The sequence below is a fragment of the Neofelis nebulosa genome, chromosome 1 (genome assembly GCF_028018385.1).
Source record: "Neofelis nebulosa isolate mNeoNeb1 chromosome 1, mNeoNeb1.pri, whole genome shotgun sequence".
Taxonomy (NCBI): domain Eukaryota; kingdom Metazoa; phylum Chordata; class Mammalia; order Carnivora; family Felidae; genus Neofelis; species Neofelis nebulosa.
The window spans coordinates 5,631,650-5,647,264 of NC_080782.1; the positions used below are offsets into that span (position 1 = coordinate 5,631,650).

Sequence of the window (15,615 nt, forward strand, 5' to 3'; positions counted from 1 at the left end):
ATGTGTCGCTTCCGCATTCGTCTTCCTGATAGCCAACCTGTTATCTCCTGATCTTGTGTTTGCCTCATGATACCTTAGTAGATGCAGCCAACAGCAGCAAAGCCACGGTTGTAACATTTCGTTTAATGACCTCTTCGGGAGTAGGGTCAACAAACTCTGGCCCACTGCCTATTTTTTAAATAAAGTTTTATTGAATATAGCCGGACCCTCACTCGCGTATGATCTACAGCTGTGTTGAAGGTACATCAGCAGAGTTAAATAACGTGACTGAGACCGTGTGGCCCAATTAAAGCCTATAAAATACTGATGGTCTAGCTCCTCGTGCAGACAGTTCACTGAGCCCTGCTCTGGACTTAGAATTCTGTCAGGGCATCTTTCCCCCTCCAAGATAAATGAGAAGATATTTTGACAAATGTTGGACCTTTGCTAACTTGGTTGCCATTTTTCAGTCTCAATAACTGGGTTCTTCTGTCTCCTGCTGCTTGGCAGCTGTCAATGCCACACAAGTTAGGTGTTGTCAGACCAGCCCCCTATCGCGTTGTACCAGTTTTTGTTTTCAGTAAAGACGGGATGGGTCGTGATGAGTTAACAAGAAAACCCCAAATGTGGCCTAACATACCAGAGGTTTAGTTCGTGTGCACACATCCTGGCCAGGAGGGAGGTTCTGCTCAGCTTAGTGACTCCGAACGCTCGGCCACAGGTGTCTTCCCCGTGATAGGTGCTTTTGTCATCATCATGCCATAGAAGGGGGAAGTGCTGCGGGGCCTCAGACGGGCATTTGCATGGCTCTGCCCAGAGGACAAACCTAGGGCTCTACTCTCGTTTCATTGGCCAAAACATGGTATGGAGGTCACTTCAGAGGAGGTCAGAAAGTGCTTCCCAGAAGGAACCCAGAAGAAAGGGTTTCTTTCTTACCTTCCTACCATACCTTCCTTCTGCTTTCTCTGGGTTTCTTTTGTCGTTTGCTTTGTTTTTATAATTTCTGAAGGGGGAAACAAAGTTCATTAGTTTTCAGCCTTCTCTTTAAATGGAAGGCTTGGTCCCCAAAGGGAGCATTAGGGACTCAGCACAGAAGTCGCTAACCAGTTGGAGGTGCAAGGAGATCCAAGGACCTGAGGGCCTGCATCTGTGGAGGAGAGCCTCTCAGGGGGGTTCCCGAGAGCTGTCACCATCGCCGCCTCTGTGAGTGCACAGCCAGAGAGCTGGTGCGGGGCCGTGGAGAGCCAGGGTGGGCTGGGGCCCGCCAGCTTGTCCCCATGTGTCCCCGCCCACATCTGTCCAGCACGCCACCCTTCCTGGGGGGCTGCGCCTCCTGTGGCCAGCTCTTCCCTGGGAACGTTCGGGAAAGGGGATTCTGGGAAGGAGCATCCATCAATTGGATGACAGAACAACCCAGCATAGTCGGCTGCTTGTTTCCTGGGTCTCGTGTATACCATGCTCGCTGTTTGACTTCTACATAAAGAAAATAGCACGATCGTGCTTCCGCCTGATGGGATGCAGCCCTTCTTTGTACAACTGAAAACACACCAACGTTCTCCCTCAAGGAGGATCTCAAGGGTCATTTTATCCACCTTAGTGATGTTCATTTCTCAGCTGTCTAAGGAGCAGTGTCCTTTAAAAATCACTTTCCGGGGCGCCTGGGTGGCGCAGTCGGTTGAGCGTCCGACTTCAGCCAGGTCACGATCTCGCGGTCCGTGAGTTCGAGCCCCGCGTCGGGCTCTGGGCTGATGGCTCGGAGCCTGGAGCCTGTTTCCGATTCTGTGTCTCCCTCTCTCTCTGCCCCTCCCCTGTTCATGCTTGCTCTCTCTCAGAAATAAACATTAAAAAAAAAAAAAATAAAATAAAAAAAATAAAAAAAAAATCACTTTCCTTGCATACTTGGATATAAAAGCTATTAATACACTCTTAATACATCTCATGTTCTGTCTTAGGGAAGAGAAGAAAAAGAGTTACTTCATGTGCACACACGCACAGGCACGAATACATTTACACCAAGCCACGGGAGAAATATTTATAACCGCTGCCATCCCGGGTTCCACAGCAGATCACAGGGATGTCACTGGTATTCTAATGTCCTTCTACCGTCCATTCCATATTCAAGCATCTTCTTATCTGGTCCTAGCTCCTCAGTGGATGGGGTGACACAAATAGTCCCTTTACCTGGTAGTTTGCAAATAGATAATATTTGTTGTTAGAAGTTTCCGTGAACTTTTATCACAGGATACAGGAGCAAAAGAGACACCCTACAACCTGCATTGTGTCGGACCCTTCCTTTCCCTGCCTACGTCGTGTATGAGCAGCCCAGTTTTTCTTGAGGGCGTCCACCTGTCACCCCAACCAGTACTAGAAGCTCTTCTCTACCCACGGGCCCAGTGCCAACAGTAGCCCGGCATGGCCGGGTAGCAGTTTGTCTCTGGTGTAATGGAAATATTGTTGAGTTCCTCAGAAGAGGTGTCCTCCTTCGGCAACTGAGCCCTCTGCATTGGAACAGCCTAAATTTGCAGGAATGGAGTTAAGACGTTTTCTTAGAGGGTCATTCATAGGACATCCGCTCCTGTTTCCACCCATTGATTCCCAGACCTGTGGATCTTGGTGGTGGCAGAGCCTGTGCCGTGCTCTGGTGGCTGTTTCAAAGCATGTTTTTGCCCTGGAGGGTATCTCCCAGCCTACAAGGTGGTGCCCCCACGCCGGCACCCTGGGCCTTTAGGAGCTCTTTCCCCCGCTTCAGTCAAGGAAGCTGCTTCTGGGTGATGAGGAACAGGGTAAGACCAGCGAATTCCAAGAGCATAAGCTCATCGTCACACATCATTTGCTGTAAAATGAATGCTTCTGTCAAAAGCAAGGCTCTGTGAAATACCTCGTGAGTGACCACGGCATTGGGAAAGTCCATATATGGTGGTTTGGGTGGAAGCATGATGGACAGGAAAGCAAAGCCCTAGCCAGAGTAGGTTCAATTCGAGTGAAAACATGCCTTCTGTCCGTTGTAATCAACCTGCCACAGATGGCTGGCTCGTACTCCCGAGAATGACACACGTAAGGGGCTCAGTCACAGTGCTTCGATTCTCTCCTTTTCGGTGGCCTTAGTATATTCTGCAGAACCAGACATAATCCAGATGTCTGGATTTTTACTTCCTCTGGCAGTAGGTCTTAGGGAACTCTCTGTGAGGACATGGGTACAGATCGAGAAAGACAGGGTAGGCGGTGTGGGGGGAGCAGAACCTATGAGTACCTGTGACATTTGCTCATGCATCTTGTGTCTTCACGGTCTGTCTGAGCCCTGGCTCATGTGGCTCACCTCCATTTGCTGATGGGATGCCAGCTTCATGCCTGGTGGGTCACACAACAGTCCCATCGGCATGGGCACATTAGATTGCAAGGAGACTTGGTGATGGTCCGTGGTTGGCATTCAGTCCCTTTTGGGGTTGGTAATTAGCGAACCCCTGTTTCTCAAAAAGAGAATACTTATTTGCAGAATCACTAAGAATTCTTCATAAAGCACTGGTTTGTGTGGAGAAGTGGACGCTTTCCGGGAAATACGTGAAGACAAACTTGGCTAGTCATCTGGGGGACCACCAAGATGGAGGAACTCAGTGGAAAGGTTTCTGGGAATCTGTTCCTTCTGCATAGCTACTGCCTCTGTGCTTCTGCGGCCAAGAGTCTGCTGGACCACTCTTCACCAGTGGCCAGAAGTTGCTAGAAGTGCTTTCCGAGCTGTTTACTCTGTGGTAAATTCTTGTTTAAAATAAAATAATTTATTTGTAAATGTTTACATTTTTGCTTTCATTATGAAAAAACACTGCTGGTTTCTTGGCGATGTAAGGTTGACTGTTATTTTTTGCTCAATACCTGTCTTCACTGTCTTGCACTCTTGAAATTTTTGTTCCCGTGTTGTCGTTCTTTGTGGGTGATCCTTCCTTCTCTTTGAACACTGTTAGGACTTTTCTTTATCTCTGATCTTTTGCATGTTTACCATCATGCATTTATGTTTGTATTTCTTTGTGCCTAATTGGCTGGACTTGTAGATTCATGGTTTTTCATTAGTACTGGACATCCCTAACTGATCCATCTTTAGAGACTTTATCTCCTCAAGTCTCTTTATTTTGTAACTTGGGAACTCCAGTCAGACATGTTAATGCCTCCTTATTCATCTTATTCTAGTCTGTGTGTCTTAGGTTTTTTAAATCATTTTTATCTCTAACATTATAAAGGAATATTTATATTTTGGTGCATTGCACATAAACTCTTTGGTTAATCTTCCAGTTCACCGATTTTCTTTTTAACTATTTCTTTTTTCTGTTTTTGTTTCCTATTTTTTTCTGTTTCAACTGTTGAGCTTTAAAATTTTTTTTCATGTTTTATTTATTTCTGAGAGAGGGACAGACAGAAAGAGTACGAGTGAGGAGGGGCAGAGAGAGAGGGAGACACAGAATTCACGAAGCAGGCTCCAGGGTCTGAGCTGTCAGCACAGAGCCCGACGCGGGGCTTGAACTCACAAACCGCAAGATCATGACCTGAGCGAATGTCAGACGCTTATCCAACTGAGCCACCCAGGTGCCCTGAACTATTGAGCTTTTATTTACATGATTCTGTTGATCAGTTTTACAAGTGCCATTTTCTGTGTGTTTGCCCCTGATTTCTTTTGTATGATCATCCTTGGAACCGTATCCCCTGTTCCTTTAAACATATCATATACAGCTAGTCTGTATTGTCTGGCTGTCATTTTCAATGTCTGCAGTCCTTGCGAATCTAAACCATTTGTTATTTCTGTGGACCCATGTTATTTAGTGATTGGTCATTTTTGGCGATTTTTGTTTTAAGATGTCGATTGACTTTAATTGGTTGGAATATTGCGGTTGTAAGTGGGGAAGCTTTTACCTGAGAGCCACTGGCTTCTCTTTCCAAGATAGCTGGAATGTGCCCCAGTTGAGGTTTACTCAGTCTCCCTTTGTCTGCGCTTGTAGTCCTGTGGATCTACACACTGTTGAGGCATCTCAGCCCCTGGGCATCTCCATGCACCTGCTGCCTGCAGGACCAAGCTAGTTTTTGCTCCTTCCAGCTGCCTCTGGCTCCTTGCCTTTGTGGGCTAGGCTTCCTGTCTACGTGCCCCCCTCTGCCGAGGGCTCAACACTTATATTTTGTTTTGTTTGTTTGTTTTAATAGGGGTGAGTAGGGGAGTGGCCTGGAGACCTTGTCTACTGCTTGTGAGACTAGCGATCCTTCAGGAATACTTTGTACTTGGGGTCTAGTTGTAGAAGGGAAAGTTCTTTAAAGTTTGATGCCTCATGTGAACCGTTGCCCATTAAAATACACTCATCTCATGTCATTTTTTGTTTGTTTTGTTTATTTATTTATTTTGAGAGAGAGAGAGAGAGAGCGCACACACCGGTGGGGGAGGGACAGAGAGAGTGGGAGAGAGAGAATCCTAAGCAGGCTCTGCACCAGCAGTGCGGAGTCTGACATGGGGCTCGATCCCAGGAACTCTGAGACCACAACCTGAACTGAAACCAAGAGTTGGATGCTTAACTGGTTTAACCGCCTAGGCGCCCCTCATGTCTTTATTTCTTAACATGTGAGTGAGAACACTAGCCTGTGTAATAGGAACTGAGAATAAGTAAATATGGTCAAGCCTTTAGGCTATGTATTTTTGTGTGACTGTAACAAGTCACTTAATTACAAGTAGTGGATGATACATCTTTCTAAGAAGGCGTAAACACCTTTGTCTTATGCATTCTTAATTATTTAAAAACTATTTGTGTGTTATTAATTATTCATCATGACAAATTGATGAAGGTTTGGGTATGGGAAAGCTTCCAGAAGTGTTCAGAATTACTTTTGCCTTTTACACTTAGACCTGTGCTATGACCCATTTTGAGTTAATTTTTGTGAGAAGTCTAAAGTATGTGTCTAGATTTTTTTTTTTTTTGCATGTGGTTGTCTAGTTCTAAGATGCTTTGCTGACAAGACTGTTGTCGCTCCGTCAAATTGTTTTTGTTCCCTTTGTCCTGATCCTTTGACTATGTTTAGTTGGGTCTGTTCCATTCTGTCAATCTCTCTGTCTATTCTGGCAGTACCACTCCTGCCTTGGTCACTGTAGTTTTACAGCAAGACCGGAAGTCAAGTAGGGTCAGTCCTCCTAATTTTTTCCCGTCCTTCCACATTGTGTTGGCCATTCTAGGTGCTGTGCCTGCCCATGTAAGCTTTAGAATCAGTGTGTTGATATCTACAAAATAACTTGCTGGGATTTTTATTGGGATTGCATTGACTCTATAGGTTAATTCAGAAAGAATCGACATCTCGGCAATATTGTCTTCCTATCCACGAACATGGAATATCTCTCTGTTTTTTTGAGATCTGCTCTGATTTAGTTCACCATGGTTTTGTAGAATTGTTTAATCAGAATTTTTGTTTATTCCTTTCATACCTCATGATAAAATGGAGTATAACTGTATATGTGGGAAAGTGAAAAGTATATTTTCTACTATATCACACGTACGTATATATTTAATACACGAGTGAATGAATGATAGTATGTATCTGCTCACATACACCTGTAGTCAGATATATATCACAGCTAAAAGCAAATTTATTTTTGCCTCATGACCACACTTCAAAGTAATTTTTCATGATAAAATGTTATTTAGAATGTAAAGTGGGCATCACGCCAATAATGAGCAGTCAGACTAGCCTTGGTGAGAGAGCATTGCGATTTGAAGGAGAAAGGGCATGATGATCATCATGGTAACAATTTTGTTATTTATGGTGCACCTGTATGTGCTGAATGCCCCTCAGCCATGCAGTATCCATGTTGCTTTTACGTGGAGAAACAGGTTTAGGGAAGCTCGCGCTCACCTTGAGTCGCACAGAAGTAAGTGGGGATGGGTTCCTACCCTCTGTCTGTTGGACTTCAAAGCACTTTTTTTTTTTTTTTATAGAAAAGCAGTGTTTTGCATGAGACTGTCCTTTACCATGTGAATGAAAAATAGTACTGTTTAACAAAAAAGTGAAAGATGCGAGAACAAAAACACACATAATCTGTTGCCCTATGGAAAAGCCTCTAAGAGACAAAAGAGCTGTCACATAATACATAAAAGCGATGAGTATTTAATAGACCTCTCAATTAGGAGCCCTCCAAAATTACCAGAAAATGCATTGAAAATGAAAGGATAAAGTGTTAGAAGGGAATGAGCTAGGGGAGCCTATTACCATTACATAGATGATACCATGCTCGAGATCTCCCTATGAAAAGGCATTTTAGTACATTTCATTGTAAGGTACTTTTTAAAATGCTTTAAAAGGCATTTGAGTACGTTTTAGTAGTAATAAGGGCATTTTCATACATTTCACTTAGTTTGTGTTGTGAATTTTTTTTTACCTATATAAGGCATGTTTTAAAGGCATTTTATTACTAATAAAGGCATTTTCGTACATTTCACTTAGTTTGTGTTGTATGGTGAGTTTAATTTAGATCGACAGTGTTTTTAATGTTTTAGTTCACTTTATTTTAAGCTAGGTTGTTTGTCTTCTCCTCTGAATTTTGAAAACCGAAGTGGCTCTGAAGAAAACAGCCACGGGGTGTGCCTCTGTGACTTTGTTCATCATCCTGTCCGCTGGGAATGGCCCAGGGGAGGGAGGAGAGCCTCGTGGTCCAAGCACTGAGGGCATTTCTGCATTTCATTTACTTCCCCTCCAAGAGGCCCCTGATGCCAGCAGAGATGCTGGGGAGGAATGTAGTCCCTAAACTTATACATCCTTTAATGAAAGCTCTACTGTGTTTTCCTTGATGCCCTATAAAAGATCCTATTTTGTAGAGAAGTCCATATTAAAGCTTGTTTGGAGTTTGAGTTCAGAAGGCAAGTGCAGAATAATTGCTGACTGTCCCCTTTAGGGAAGAGCAGGATTCTTCCGCGGGCTCAGGTCGGGTGGTGGTTAGGGCCACCGGCCTCATGAGCAGCAACTGGTGGGCCATCAAAAGCTGTTGGCCCACTGGGAGCCCGGCTCGCCCAGCTGAGGCTGGGGGATGCCGTATGATGCTGGAGGTCCTCCTCTGCTACTTGGGATCCAGCCGGTCCTGCCGGGCATGTGCCCACAGGCTCAACACCAGCCCCTTAGGGTCTGGGGCATTTGACTTAGGAGCCTTGGGAATCCCCTTCCTCCCTAAAATGTACTAAAAATTATAGTTTGCAACTGTGTTAGCATGAACATCTATGTAACCTTTGACCCTAAGAGCTTGTGTGTGTGTGTGTGTGTGTGTGTGTGTGTGTGTGTTTGTGTGTGTGTGTTTTGATTTTAGAAGAAATTAAAACACATTTGTGGACCCTTAAAAAGTATCCTAGGACCGAGGCGCTGCGTCTACTATGCCTAACGGAGAGGTCACCTTGCAGCCCAGACAAGGCACTTCTCAGTGATTGAGACCCTGAAATTAAAAAAAAAAAAAAAAAAAAAAAAAAAGTTAGAGACTCCAACACTTAAAACCCGAAACAGTGTTAAGTCTGACTGTATGTACTATGCCCACCATGGTAGGATGTTGGGTCTTTGTTTTGTGTACAGTTAGATCTTTCTTTTCTTTTTCTTTTTATATGTTTTATTTAATTTTGAGAGAGAGAGAGAAAGCGCACGCAAGCGGGGGAGGGGCAGAGAGAGAGAGAGAGAGAGAGAGAGAGACAGAGGATCCAAACAGACTCCATGATGACAGCAGTGAGCCTGACGCAGGGCTCAGACTCATGAATTGTGAGATCATGATCTGAGCCGAAGTAGGACGCTCAACCGCCTGGGCCACCCAGGCGGCCCACGGTTGTTCGATCCTTTCAAAGAGAAGTGCAGGGAAGCACAGGTGATGAAGATCTCCACCCCCCCCCCCCTTCCCGTTCCTCTGTTCCTGTACTTAGTAATTTTCACTTTACCGTCACGCGTATTTTCACATCATCTCCAGTCTTTCTGGAGAAACGAAGCCCATAAAGTCAACGATTATTTCTCCCCTACTGGGTCAATGAAATAACTGAACCGTCATATGAGGCAAACAGCTGTCCTGGTTATTTACAAGTTAGCGTTGTGTCCACAGTTCAGCTCACTGTGGGAGGTTTACAATAAAATAAGTTTTCGTGGCTCCGTGTGTGCGGCGGTCGTAATCTCAAGTTGGGTGTCCTCAGAGGACATGCTGTCGTGTCCATGTGCACATTTATTTGTGGTGTCTGAGCGTGGGGAGCGCCCGCACCTGCGGCACATCTGGTGCCCTTGGCAGTGGTCGGAAAGTGTCTGAGGTTGTGAGTACAGCTCAGGCACTCCATCACGGGCATGAACGGCGACGGAGGGAGAGAATAAGAACGTGCGTCTGATCCTCTTCTGCTAGTTCTCGGGGCCTCATGTTTCTCACCTGTGGAATAGCGCAGACACCATGCCCCAAATAGGGGTGTTGTAAATATTAAAGAGGTTCACGTACGAACGAGCGCTTAGCACAGGAACGTGTATCGATTGGTATTTGTTGTGATTGTTCTTGGTGTTGTCTTGGATTGTGGAACACGAGTGACGGTGGGAGAGAAAGGGAAATGAAGTCAAATGGGGGAGGGCCCAGCGCCCCTTCTTTGCCCTCGATGTTCCTCTGGAGTCTGTGTGTGATTTGGCCCATGTGCTCTGCTTCCCCATGGTTTCACATTGGGATAAGGCCATCTCCGGGGTGACGCCAGAGTCTGCCAACAGGATGGGGTGGACCCCGTGGGGACCAGAAAAGACAAAAGGCTCACCAGGCTCTAGCGTTTGAAAGAACCGTCCCCAAAGTCCCAGGTGTTACTATATACCCTTTACTATTCTGAAGCCTCAGTGAACGTTCTTAGGGTCCTGGCCATGCAGGTTCTTTGATGGAAGGTTCTTTGGGTGCTTTAGGGGCTCAACATGTTTGGATGAGGGTTAAAGACCTTAGCTGGGTTCCAGCCCACAGGGAATGCCGTTCATGGCCATGTTCAGGCAGCGCTTTGCCGAAGCCAACGCCTGAATCGTGCGGCCGTAACCGAAGGAAACACTACGTCTATCACGTTGTGCTGAAATCCTATAGAATGGGAATAGTACGCCTTTCGTGTGTGTGGCTAGAAACACATAGATAGAAAATGAGCATTAGTGTGCAAAAGTGGATTTCAAAAAATGCATTAGGAAGAGGCTAATGCTATATGCTCATTTTCTGTTTGCTACGAGAACGCGAGAGAAGTGGGGCGGGAAGCCTGCAAAATGGCACCTACTTGTAAGTACTTCCTGCTCTCTCATCTGCTATAGTTAGGCCTTTCTGACCCTTTCCTATTAACCTGTGATCCCTTTAAAACATTAATTGCCATGCATTAAAATAAAAGCCCATCACTCTAGAGACTCAGGCAGTTTTTAGATTTTTAAATAAAACATTTCAAACCCATTTGGAAGCCTTCATTTTCTGAGGCCGGGGTATTTCTGATTCTCTGCTTCAGGCAGTGAAGTTGGTTGTCTTATTTTTTATCCTGATAGTAAATATTCTTACATTTACGTTGGCATAAAATCCACTTCTCCATTTATCAGGGAAAATCTAAATGCAACGGCATAGCCGGTTTGCATAATTTACATATACAGTACTGGGTTATTTCTGTAGGGAAACGTCGTTATTGAATGGGAAGTTTAAATTCCTCAGAAGTTCCAACCATTCTGCTTCTGAAATGACTTATTTTTATTTATTTATTTATTTATAATATGATTAATTGTCAAATTGGTTTCCATACAACACCCAGTGCTCATCCCAACAAGTACCCTCCTCAGTGCCCATCAGCCACCTTCCCCTCTCCCCACCTCCCATCAACCCTCGGTTTGTTCTCTGTATTTAAGAGCCTCTTATGGTTTGCCTCCCTCCCTCTCTGTAACTTTTTTTTTCCCCCCTTCCCCTCCCCCATGGCCTTCTGTTAAGTTTCTCAAGATCCACATATGAGTGAAAACATACGGTATCTGTCTTTCTCTGACTTACTTCAGTCAGCATAATACCCTCCAGTTCCATCCACATTGCTGCAAATGGCCAGATTTCATTCTTTCTCATTGCCAAGTACTATCCCATTGTATATATAAACCACATCTTTATCCATTCGTTAGTCGATGGACATTTAGGCTCTTTCCATATTTTGGGTATTGTTGAAAGTGCTGCTATAAACATTGGGGTACAAGTGCCCCTCTGCATCAGCACTCCTGGATCCCTTGGGTAAATTCCTAGCAGTGCCGTTGCTGGGTCGTAGGGTAGTTCTATTTTTAATTTTTTGAAGAGCCTCCACACTGTCTTCCAGAGCAGCTGTAGCAGTTTGCATTCCCATCGACGTGGTGGAGAAGTAGGGGGATCCGTGCTTCCCTGCATCTCTCATACTGAAATCATTTTTAAAATTTTTTTTTTTCAACGTTTTTTATTTATTTTTGGACAGAGAGAGACAGAGCATGAACGGGGGAGGGGCAGAGAGAGAGGGAGACACAGAATCGGAAACAGGCTCCAGGCTCCGAGCCATCAGCCCAGAGCCTGACGCGGGGCTCGAACTCACGGACCGCGAGATCGTGACCTGGCTGAAGTCGGACGCTTAACCGACTGCGCCACCCAGGCGCCCCTGAAATCATTTTTAAAACCCGATGTATTTTGACACTGATTAATGCGGACAACATTTGAGGACACGAACCCTTGGCATCCCGGTATTTCTAAACCATACCTTTGCGATGTTTTTCTTCCTCTTAGGAAGTCGAAGACCATGTGGCGTTTTTAATAACAGTCCCAACTGCCCTGGCGATCTTCTTTGCGATATTCATCCTCGTGTGCATCGAGTCTGTGTTTAAGAAGCTGCTACGCCTTTTCTCTTTGGTGATATGGATGTGTCTGGTGGCCATGGGGTACTTGTTCATGTGCTTTGGAGGCACCGTCTCCCCCTGGGACCAGGTAAGCCGTTAAAATATTTTCTGTGTTTTCTTTATATGCTCTGATTGATGACACACGAGTCCTGTAAACTTGGCCCTAAACTGTAAACAGGAGACCCGTGGCTGGGAAGAAAGCCGTTTGAAATAGCCAGTCTTCGTGGTGCCCCGTGGGTGAAGTCACTCAGTGCCCGTTTTGACTTACCAGACCTGCCAGCAGCCAGGGTGCAGGCCTGGGTCTGACCTCATCATTTGTTCTATAGACGGCTGGGTCCGGATTGACTTCTCATACTGCGTTTAGCTGCATAGTCTCCCTGGTCCGTGAGGTTTTTTGTTATTCCAGGATCCCTCTGGGATCGGAGCCTTACCTGAACTCTCTAGCGCTGGTTGTTGAAGTTGTACTCTTTCTCAGTTATTAGAGCTTTCTCCTTGCAGACATACTTCTGTGACCCTGATTTTCTATCACCCTGATTCCCTCATATCAGTAGGATTGCTTCATACACCTGTTGGGAAACCCATGGTTTTTCATGTTGACCTTGGGGAGGCTCTTAGTGTAGAAAATGGCTACATCTGAAGGATGTTGGCTCTTTGGGACTTTCCTCCTATTGTGCTGCTGTGTGGGTGTGTCCCCTGGATTGCCTGAGTAAGCGGGATGTTGTCTAGGGTGCAGGGCTGGGCTGCAGAAATGATATGTGAGTTGCCAGCTTCAAGCTCGTAATGGAAGCCACGGGGTCCTATAGCCATCCAGGAAGAGCGTGCATTGAGCACTGAGAGTGCTGTCACAGAGCTGATGGGGACCCAAGACCTGGGGGTCGGGGCAGGAGGAACAAGAACCAGAAGTGAATAGAGGAGAAGGCATTAGGAGGCCAGGACCAGTGAGGGAGAATTACAGGAGAGGCCAGAGAAGAGAGATTCGAGATGGCAGCGGACAAGAGCGCTCAAGTGCCGGACCCAGAGACAGTGTTGCTGGTGTGCTGTAGTTGGAGAGAGCCCTGGATGAGCTCCCCAAAGGGGAGGTTTCCAGTGGGTTCCGTCAGGAGGTTTGGTTGTTTCGTGGCCTCTGCCAAGCCACCATCCCCTTTTGGCCTCGGTTTCTCTTGCAAGGGGGAGGCTCTCCGGTCTCTGGTCTCTCTGCTCCAAAGGATGCTGTTGTTGTGGACAGCTCCCCTGGCCAGTCTCCCCGTCCCTGTCCCCTTCGGGCTCTTTGCAGGGCTGGGTGTGTAGCCCCAGGCTCCCAGCTCCTTCCCTGCCCCGGGTCCCCCCTCTTTCCACACACCACCACACTCTGGCCTCACCCCGGCACCTTCCAGGGCACACGCCGTCCCTCCTACCTTCATCGTGCGCACGTGGGACAGGAGGAGGCGACTGGCCAGGCGCACTGCTCGTGGGCCTGTGGTACCCGCCTGGCGGTCTCTGCCTGCACCATTGTCACCTTGTTTGACAACGTGGCTTTATAAGAGCCTTGCTGTCGGGAAGGGCCTGTCTTTGTCCTCCTTTTCTCCTTTTGTCCAGGATTCTCTGAGCTTACTTTTCCGTATCATGTCCAGGGAAAACTCCAGATGAGATCTGGATTTCAACTATGCAATTTCTTAGTTTTTGCTTTAAATGATGTAAAACATCTAGGAGATAATAAAAGGATATTATTTAAGATCCAGAGATTTGCTGTTGTGTTGCATTGACTCTTTCCGTGGAATGATGTGGAATGTTCATCCAATAATTACGGTTTTCTTTTATGTCTGAAGACTTTTTTGTTCCTTCATGAAGTCAGTGGTCATTTTATTTAGACTTGTTCTGGGGTGCTTAAATTTTTTTTTGTTTTATAAAAGGGATTTTTTTTCTTCTTTTGTTTTTTTTTTTTAGTTTTTTTAAAAGTTTATTTATTTTGAGAGAGACCGAGACCATGTGAGCAGGGGAGGGGCAGAGAGCGAGGGAGAGAGAAAGAATCCCAAGCAGGCTCCATGCTGCCAGTGCAGAGCCTGACACGGGGCTCAGACTCACAAAACTGTGAGATCGTGACCTGAGCCGAAACTAAGAGTTGGATGCTGAACCGACTGAGCCACCCAGGTGCCCCGAAGGGATCTTTTTTTTTTTTAATTCTTTCCCTAATTACCTTTTCTATTTGGTTAATGTTGGTGCGTAAGAATACTATTTTTTTTTTAATGCCTACCTGTATCCAGCAATCTGGGTGAACTCTTACTAGCTCTGTTAGTTTACCTGAGGGTCTCAGTTTATCTATATAGACAGCGTCACCGTCTGAAGATAATTTAAGAAACAATTTTCTCCTTCCTTTCAAGTCCTGAATTCACTCTATTCATGTGTGCTGTGTTTTCTGATTGTATTAGCCAGGACTTGCCGTGCAGAATAACACTATGCAAGTGGCCTCAAGTCTATGCCCAGCGTAACCGGAACACCTGTAATGTCAGTGGTGACATAATGTGTGCTTTGTTTTTATTATCAGTTTTCCTAGAACCAGTTAATCAGGACGAGGGCCTCCCACCTGTCGGGAATGCTCCCTCCAGGTGTTGCGTGACCCCTGTGTCACCTTCATTAACCTTGCTGCCCTCAGAGCAGCCGTCCGCAACCTCCGGGGGCCCCCACGTGCTCCACCCCTCACGCAGCATGCTGCAGTTTTTCCAGTGCCGCACCGTCCCCCCCTTCGAGGATGTAGACTCCTGGCAGGGGGGATGTGTTGTGTCTTCGCGCCTAGGAGAGCCCTCGGCCAAGAGCAGGCTGCTCGCTCGGCTTTCTTGGCGGATTTTTTTTTTTTTTTTTGTAGGCGCTCGTTCTCTTTTTACCTGTCTTTTGGTCTTACAACATTTGTTTCTGTTTCATTGCTACTATCCCTGTTTTGCACGCTTTCCTGCGTGACCTCACTTATCCCCAGGTTGCTCCCTGAGGTGGTCACTGACACATTGCTGTTTTACGAGTGTGGACGTAAGACACGGGGCGAGAGGGACTTTGCTCGCGCCCAGGCGGCCGGTGGATGAAACAGCACACTAGACCGTGGGGGGCCTCGCTCTAGAGGCTGCCTCTATTTCGTGATACCATGCTTCTCTCCTGGGAGCGATTTCACCCCCAGGGGGTGATCGTCCACGTCCACAGACATGTCTGATTGTCCCACCCCGGATGGGGGACGCTGCGGTCCCCTGATGGGTAGAAGCCAGAGATAGAGTATGCACTGCAGCAGCCACCAGAAAAAAAAGATCCGGTCCCAAATGTCCGGGGTGCTGGGGCCGAGAAGCCCTGTATTATAGGATACGGTGCCTCAGTGGTGCTTTCAGAGAACCAGCTCTCAAACCCTCAGGAAGCAGAGTTGTGGCCACGAGTTGTCTGTTTTGATGAGGCACAAAGAGCGATTTTGCAGCGTGTGGGGAAGAACCAGCAGGTAGAAGGGTGGCCAGCTCGGAGGAGGGTCGGGAGCGTGGCCTGGAAGGAATCCCTGGGGAATGGAGGAAACTGGAAAAGAGGCAGGCGGTGGGGGGGGGGGGGGGAAGGGGGGCGGGTCAGTTTGTGCTCAGCGCCTGGACAGCGCACAGAGCCTCTCTCGGCCTTGGGTATTTGACTCCGGCACCAGCCGGCCCCTCCTGACGTCCCTGTCCACCTGCCAGCACCCCCCTTGACCCCCCCTGCTGACATTTGTTCCACGTGGCTGCCTCCTGGATGGAAAGGGTTTAAAAGTGATATTTTCTCGATGGTTCCAGCAACTCCGGGTGGAGTCGGTGGTAAATT

General features: G+C 46.7%; 1 protein-coding gene across 5 annotated transcripts in view; it reads left to right on the forward strand.

Moving 5' to 3' along the window:
• ADCY2 (adenylate cyclase 2) overlaps positions 1-15,615 on the forward strand; it is a 418,010-nt gene that overhangs the window by 11,749 nt on the left and 390,646 nt on the right. For all 5 annotated transcript variants that reach the window (XM_058715319.1, XM_058715313.1, XM_058715293.1 and 2 more), the window contains exon 2: positions 11,714-11,911. In XM_058715319.1, coding sequence (XP_058571302.1) covers positions 11,714-11,911 — 198 coding nt within the window. The remainder of the gene's footprint in view (positions 1-11,713; positions 11,912-15,615) is intronic.